Source organism: Mytilus californianus, unplaced genomic scaffold (genome assembly GCF_021869535.1).
Source record: "Mytilus californianus isolate M0D057914Y unplaced genomic scaffold, xbMytCali1.0.p SCAF_3, whole genome shotgun sequence".
Lineage (NCBI taxonomy): Eukaryota > Metazoa > Mollusca > Bivalvia > Mytilida > Mytilidae > Mytilus > Mytilus californianus.
Window position 1 is genome coordinate 85,400,332 of NW_026262679.1, and position 8,250 is coordinate 85,408,581.

At 33.0% G+C, this 8,250-nt stretch overlaps 1 protein-coding gene across 2 annotated transcripts; it reads left to right on the forward strand.

The window, feature by feature from the left end:
• Positions 1 to 1,824: 1,824 nt before the first annotated feature.
• LOC127735287 (uncharacterized) lies at positions 1,825 to 8,250 on the forward strand. 2 transcript variants are annotated; one of them, XM_052245415.1, is made up of 7 exons: positions 1,825 to 2,242; positions 2,600 to 2,881; positions 3,994 to 4,170; positions 5,004 to 5,156; positions 6,279 to 6,362; positions 7,478 to 7,561; positions 8,113 to 8,250. In XM_052245415.1, the coding sequence occupies exons 2-7, from the start codon at positions 2,821 to 2,823 to the stop codon at positions 8,115 to 8,117; spliced, it is 564 nt and encodes a 187-aa protein (XP_052101375.1). In that variant the 5' UTR covers positions 1,825 to 2,242; positions 2,600 to 2,820; the 3' UTR covers positions 8,118 to 8,250. The 2 variants fall into 2 exon arrangements, with proteins under 2 accessions (XP_052101375.1, XP_052101374.1); XM_052245414.1 differs by having other exon boundaries at positions 1,828 to 2,242; positions 7,475 to 7,561.

Here is an 8,250-nt window from a genome sequence, read left to right on the forward strand (position 1 = left end):
AAGCACGGTTTTAGCATGTGATGTTTCATGCATGTTTCATTCAGTGTTAAACCTGGTTAATGCGCTTTAAGCCTGTATATATCATGAATCCCTTTTATTGGCCCAACATCATAGGTGCGTCCTTTCTATTTTGACGAGCAGCTCCGGTTTTAGTAATATAAAAATAAGGAGATGTGGTATGATTGCCAATGAGACAACTATCCACCAAAGTTCAAAGAATGCTAACTTTACTAACTTCATTCGTTATGCTGTCGGTTTTTACTGGTTTTGGTGAGTGGCATTATAATGTTGATTTCACTTAGATGTTGTGTCTGTTATTGATATAAAATATTTCCATTGATGGTTAACTAGAGTTTACTTTATTTTCAATCGGGTACAAATAAATTATACGAATTATAAGAGTTGAGCAATTCAATTTATATAAAGACCTGATAGCACACAAAAAAAAACCAAAAGTAGTCTAGAGGTAAACAATACGCCGTGTCCAATGCTACATATTAGTACTGCGATCGAAATCATACGGGGACATCAAATTTTGTCGCTTTGGCAAGGTCAGTCAATAAATATCGCTTTGGCAAGGTCAGTCAATAAATATCGTCAAATATCTAATTATTTATAACCTTATAGTAAACAAACCATTTTACCGTCTTGGGTATATGCTCTTTGTTTTCACTTATTCAAATTTAGACCGCATAGATTCAAGAAATGTTTCTTCAGTAGCATGCAGCTTAAATGATAATGGGGAAAAAGACCATATGGGCTCGGTGTATATAACAAAATGTTTAACAGTATTTTTTTACCTATCCAATAAAAGCAATGGAGAGATGATGTGAGCAAAAATTCATATCTACATATGTCTACTTTTTGCCAGACCAAAACCATCTCGACAAGTGAAATGTGAATTTTCTTCAAATAATTTTCAGATAGAATCTTCAATCAACTCTCCTTCCATTAAATACAATCACTTGTTTGAAGCATATTATTTTTTGTAATACCACAAAGAAATGCAAGTTAATTTTGGAAAAATACTAAAATTTGAAAATCTTTTAATTAATGTATATTAATATTTGGAATATAATTTAAACAATACTTTACATCAAGAATATCTCCGAATGTACATGTGCTTGGAATATAAAACAACAATCCCAAAGTTCACTTATATCTATTGCCTGAAATGATGTTTGGCAATAGGTTGAATAATCATCATCAGATTTCAGGAAATAAGCTTAATGCCAAAAAAATTCAGGAATTGACTTAATGCCTAGGCGTTAGCTTATTGCCTAGGATTTAAGCTTTATGCCTAAATTCACTTATTGCCGCTTATATATATATCGACATTTCCCGCAAATTTGAAAGTTATAACTTTTGCTTGATTGAACCTCTATTATTTTGCGAAAACAGGTTACAGTTATATAACTGTTCACTATCAACCAGTACATTAAAAGAAAAATTAATGTTATCACTTTATAAATTCATTACGTTGCATCTTCAGTCTAAAAACGGTGGTCCATTTTATCAATTTAACCCAAACTGCATATGATTACAAAATCGTTTGACAGTTGATTTTAGTCAATAACTTAAATTTATTAAACATCGTTTATGTCAACACGATTGCAGATTTTAGTTCCAGAACGATAAAATATAATAATGAGTTTCGTCCTGAATATGCTTGAAATATTTGCCACTGAACATTACACAAGCAAAAATTTGCTGTCCCCGTATGATGCCGATCCTAGTCCCTATATGTGACACTGGACACGGACGTACTGCAAATAATGGAAAGTATACGTCAACCTCTAAATCGCCTCGCGTCTGAAAAAAGTTGTGTGGACATTCAGCAGAGAATAGAAGAAAAAAAAAACTGCCATGAACACCAATATCCCTAAGAGACAAAACATAAAGATATAACAAAGCAACAGACACACGTATTTCCTGAATTATGACAGGCATATGATCATGTGGTGGGTTTATCTTCTTTTAATCAAATCAATATGAAATAAGATTCCAACTTGCGTTGAATGGTGTACAGTAAAATAACAATATTTTTCAGGTGATCTCGTTATTTTGAGAGATTATTGTACACGTTACAAGGAAAATGAAACAATCCCAAAAATCTATGGTATAGGTAGGCTTTGTCTGTCGGAAGGAACAGATACATTGTGTAAGGAATGGACATGTGCACAACCAAGCTGTAGCAACCCAGTGGTGAACCAGTTTGTAGAGTGCGGTTTATATTGTAAAGGTAAGCGTAATATTACGAGTCTGACATTCGCTTATGTTGTTCCTTTTATGATAAATAAATTTGAGACCGAACTAACATCTTAAATTTGAAAATGCTTGTAATCTTTACATTCGAAGGTTTTTTTTTTTAATGTTTTGAAAAATGAAATTTCCGGCGCAAACAATGAGTATGTTATTCATCCCTTTAGAGACGGGGGAATTGTGTTTTGAGAGAGTAGAGATGTTATCCATACACATCTTGAGTATTGCGTTCACAAGAGTCTTTATAGCGACATATTATATGCTTTACTATGATTAAGTTAAAAAAAAAAGCATTAAGTCGGTTAGCGAGAATTATGCCTTTTTATTTCAATATCAGGAACCTGCAATTATGGTGGTAAAGAACACATAAAAGGAAAGCCATTCTCTTCACCGTACGGTCAAGATACATGTTGGTGTGGTGAAAATAACGCAATATTTTGTACTCACCAGTTCCTGACCTTAGAAAATCTTTGCAATACCAAGAAAGAGCAACAAACTGATCTCTACTTTTCAACCACGAGACTTGGTACGTTATTATCCACATCACGGACAACAACGATGAGATTGGGTACATTAAAACCCACACCACGGACAACAACATCAACGTCATCAACAGAAGGTAGCTTTAAAAAAATCATTTTCTAAATATTAAATAGATTTTTAATTACATTATTTCAATGTGTTGTAAAACGTTTTTTCCAATCAAATTATATCAGTTTGCTTTTTCAATTTTTTTTTCAAAATGTACTGGTTTTATGATTTTTAAACTATGGCCATTTGAATGCATCTATCCCTCCGAACTTGAGATAAAGGATACAACAGACATAGTTAAGTCTGTCTCATATCTTGACTTACATCTAGAAATTGACAATGAGGTTCGGTTGAAAACAAAGCTTTACGATAAAAGAGATGATTTCAGCTTCCCAATTGTGAACTTTCCATTTCTATGTAGCATTATTCCAGCAGCGCCTGCATACGGAGTATATATCTCCCAGTTGATACGACATTCTAGGGTTTGTTTTCCCTATCGTGACTTTCTTGATAGAGGGTTGCTGCTCACAAGGAAGCTATTAAACCAAGAGTGCAAAGTAGTGAAGTTGAAATCATCCCTTCGTAAATTTTACGGACGCCAACTGACTGTTATGGAAAATCCGTTTCACAGATGATAGCACATATGTTCCTGATGTCGTAACTATAATCCCGCCCCCTTTTCCCGAATGTGACCTGCCGAATTAGACTTATTACTGGGTTTGTACATGAGCAACACGACAGGATCTGCTTACCCTTCTGGAGCACCTGATATCACCCCCAGTTTTTGGTGGGGTTCGTGTTGCTCAGTCTTTAGTTTTCTATGTTGTGTTTTGTGTACTATTGTTTGTCTTTTTGTCTGATGGTCTTTTTCTTATTTAACCATGGCGTTGTCAGTTTATTTTCGACTTATGAGTTTGAATGTCCCTTTGGTATCTTTCGCCTCTCTTTTAAAGAAAATAGGAACATATACAAAACACAACTTGAAATAAGTGAATAGTTTTCAGTCTTTTTAACACATAATTCTGCATGAAGACAGAAATTATTCTAATCTTTAGTTTCTATGAATATATATAATGATAGATACATTTCGTTTTTAAGTTTTTTTTTCGTTGCTCTTACTGTAAGTTTTTTTTAGTTGTTTTTGATTTTGTTCTTTAATTTATTTCACGTTTTGTGTATTTTGTTTATGTTTTTTTACAGTCCGCCATGATTGCAAACAATACACTGGAAACGATAGAATACCTATTAATGATGGTAAAAGCCGCATTTGTGTGCCACACGGTACCAGTACAGCATGTAAGGAATGGACATGTGCCACACCAAGTTGTCAACATCCGAAGTCCAGCGATCAAAGTACTTGTAAAGCCTATTGTCAAGGTAGTGTGAATACTATAAACAAATATGTGTATAGTGATTAACCAGTGTTTTTAATATAAAATTTAAGATTTATCAGGCCATTATTTTTTTTCGTTTGAATTGTTTTAAATTTGTCATTTTGTGGCCTTTTATAGCTTGCTATGCAGTATGGGTTTTGCTCATTGCTGAAGGTCGTATGGTGACCTATATAGTTGTTTTTAAAACTACTACTTGTGATTTAGAAGATCTTGGAAATGAGTTTCATTATATTATAAAGTGTAAAGATATGTCAGTAAAAAGAAACATGTATTTATAAAAAGTATGTAGCTCGTCCAAATATACTGTTGTCTAGGGAACTTAAGAATTTAACCATAAAATCTCAATTGAGAAAGCTGTATAAGTGTTAATAGTGTACATATTTTGCTCTGTGTATTCATGTATTTATGTCTGTATTTATTGATGACATATAGTGTCTGTGTGCCATTGAAATTGCAAAGGTTTGACCGAATAAAGATATATATATTATATATATATACTTCATGATGACATTTGATCTCTGGTGGAAGTTGTTTCATTAGCAATCATACCACATCATCTTATTTTAATATCGAGAGAATCATAAGGGAATAATTAAATTAAAAGCTGACCCCGTCTATGACATTTGTCGCACAACCATGATAATACATGAAAAAAAGATATATATAAAGCATAGATGTTATACTACGTAAGAAAGGAGGTGTCAATGTACGTCATAAGTCAAAAGACAGCAATCCAACTACAAAAAATAAAAAGACATTTGGATGTGTGCACTAAATTTGGAAATAGCTATAAGCTTTAATATTTTTTTTCTTTAGGAAATTGTAATTATGGCGGGAAGGAATATAAAGTTGGCGAGTCATTTACTTCACCAGATGGGGTTAACCAATGTTTTTGTGGAGAAAACAACTTGGTCATGTGTTCACAGTTCTCATACAATTCGCAGAGTTTGTGTAGCATTAGTTTGAAAGGTACATTAAAAACGAAACGAAGTATACTTCAAAGAGAGGAAAAAGATACCAGAGGGACATTCAAGCTCATAAGTCGAAAATAAACTGACAACGCCATGGCTAAAAAAAAGACACACAGACAAACAACAGTACACAAAACTCAACATAGAAAACCAAAGACTGAGCAACACGAACCCCATCAAAAACCGATGGTGATCTCATGTGCTCCTGAAGGGTAAGGAGAATCTGCTACACATATGGCACCCGTCGTGTTGCTCGTGTTAGTACAAACCCGGTGATAAGTCTAATTCTGTAGTCTAACCGCATTGATTGATTTAAATCACTATAAACTATCGCTTTACGTGTGCACCCGAGGGTACATAGTGAAAGACCAATGACACTTTCTCCGATTTTATCTAATTGCATTAACAAACTTATTTCAATTTGACATGTTTATATTCCTGAAAAGTTTAAGGTTGTGGTAATTTTGAGTTGCTATTCGATATAGGTGTTTGCAATGACTTTCAATGTGGCGAGGAGTTTGTGTGAATGCAACTACATTATATTGAAAATTCTCTTCTGCGTATTTTGGTGTTGTGTTATGAATTTCTACTGTATATCTCATTTTTTTAGCTTGCTTAAATCATAATACATCTTTAGTGTTTTTACATTTTAAAAAGAAATCGGAATATGACGGAAAAAATGGATATCGTAAGATGATAAATGTAAAACAGCAATAGTAAAGTCAACAAACAGCCACTTCGAATCAAAATCGTGTACATACGGTTAATAAAATGTTCTGCTCAACAAAATGCAGGTAACAATTCGCCGTGAACAAATGAAACAATGAATTATACGAAGATGTAACGAAATTAATGCTTTGTGAAATTTTATATGTCAAATGTCAATATGTATTTCATTTAAAAGTTTTTACATTTTTTCGTGGATATTATATTTCCAAATTATAAATTTTCTTTCGGTATATGAATGAAGAATTCTGTAGTTGATATAAAGCAAAAGCTAAGATTCCGGTCTCTAGTTTTCTAAACCTCTGGTTTTATGCGTTCCGCTTTAATGATTCGTTGTGGGAGAATTCAGTCAAAATAGAATAACAGTTTCTAATGACATGCTTCGATTTAATAGGTTTAGAAGCAGGAACTACATTACCCACAGAAGGAGCTAGTTCCTCAGAGGCAACAACAGCTGTAGAATGGATACATGTTCCAAGTAAGATGAATTACAAGTCTAAATGTCGCCAAAAAAACATCTCGATGTAAAAAGTTCACATGAAATCTATTTTGACACCACGCTCACTATATAGTGATTTCCTGTTCCTCTTAGCGTGTGTGTAATGAAAATGTGTTGCTTCGTTACCAAAACTGGCCACATAAGAACCACTAAAACAGTGCATGAAAAGAACAGAATAACCCGAGGGAACAAAAATGACCACAAAAGCTACCCCTACGAATTTGACATGTATAGGGACAACTTGGATCAATCCCTGTGGTTATCAATTGTTTTACGGTAGCAAATAGACAGACCCACACACATAGAAAAAATATAAAAATATACCATCAAAAAGTTTTAAAATACCTAAAGATCATAGGTCATACGCATTTCAAAGACCTATAAAATTACAAAAAGAAACATTCGATGCTTAAAATTACATTTTTATGCTACAACTGTGAAATTACGAGTTATATAAACTAAAATCGTTTGTTTTCCTATGCATTGCAGTGGCGTTGTCAAGGGAAGCATGTGCTGTCATAAATGTTGCATTTTATTGGGAAATAAAATCTAATTTTTAAATGTTTCTCGATTGTTATCAGCCAATCAAAAGTTCAAATTCTTACAAAGCATACGTGTAATGTAATTATAAAAATTAAACATGGTAAAGTATACCTTTGAGAGTACACTCTTTGTCCACATCTTGACTGGTTAACTGTACAGTCTTCTTTCGAAACATATGTGCAGCGGAATTCGCTGTAGAGGAAACCAGAGAAGATATTCATAAACAATAATAAAAAAAACCATGACAATGTAATAAATAATGATAATACAGGATACCACTTTTCCTATGTCCTGATAATTACTATTGTCAGAAAAAAATACATGATTTATCTTCGCTAGCCAAAGAGGATCGAGGGAAGGTTAGGGGTTAAAATAAAGTTGTCTCTTAACCTTTAGTTACCTTAGAGCTAGCTTAGAGAAAAGATTATAACGAATTGCAAGCCCTGACAAGAGAAGGAGGGGGATGTAAATTAATTAAAGTGTAGTTCATAAAGAATTTGTGTTTTCGGAAATGATGTGCTGAACTGATTTTTTTCTTTTAAATTAAGCAGCAAAGCCGATAACCAGGGGACCAGTAATAACACACCATGCAGGGTCATCGGTTAAACGAACGACAGGTTGGCTTCATATTGCAGGTATAGAGATTATAAAACACATTGAATTGTTTCTAATTGGATTAATTAACATATACTGATATACGATTATTTACTAAATGAACCATGAAAAAAAATAAATTGTAAATTATTATAATTGTGTATACAACGAAAGAATTAAAAATTCAGGAGTAGTAATAAAAATTAAATGCTTATTACGAAGGAGTAATTAAGTGACAGCTCTGTCAATGCAATATAATGTATTTGTGTAACTGAAGAAAGAACGAGATTTTTCTAAGAATGCTAACTATACACATTTGACAGCATAATTTAAACTGTTATCAAGTGTTCTTCAATGCAGGTGCGTTTTGTGTCATTGTGGCGGAAGGCTTTATGTGCGAAAGATATATCCTTTCTTATTTCTTGGGTAAATTAATCTGAAATATACCATTTATCAAAGTTTATACAGAGATATTAAAAGCGAAAACATGTAAAAATGCAAGTATCATGTTGTCCTTAAGTGAATTATTGCCTGTGGAAGAACACTATTATTTGGGGTTTTTTCACTGATTTAGTCGATTTTATTTTCACAGGATAATAAATTAGACCAGAACTGGCAAAGAAAGAATTATTCTTGGTTCTTGGTTTAACCAATGACCAACAAAAATGACGACAGTTATAACAGCATCCTTGGTGTTGACTGTGCAATATTTGTTTTTAATAAAGTTATT

Excerpts from the sequence above, each read along its gene's own strand:
- LOC127735287 (XM_052245414.1), top strand. The coding sequence starts at position 2,821 with ATGAGATTGGGTACATTAAAACCCACACCACGGACAACAACATCAACG. Across the intron at positions 2,882-3,993 it reads ATCAACGTCATCAACAGAAG|TCCGCCATGATTGCAAACAA; the intron begins GTAGCTTTAAAA and ends GTTTTTTTACAG. Across the intron at positions 6,363-7,474 it reads AGAATGGATACATGTTCCAA|CAGCAAAGCCGATAACCAGG; the intron begins GTAAGATGAATT and ends TTTTAAATTAAG.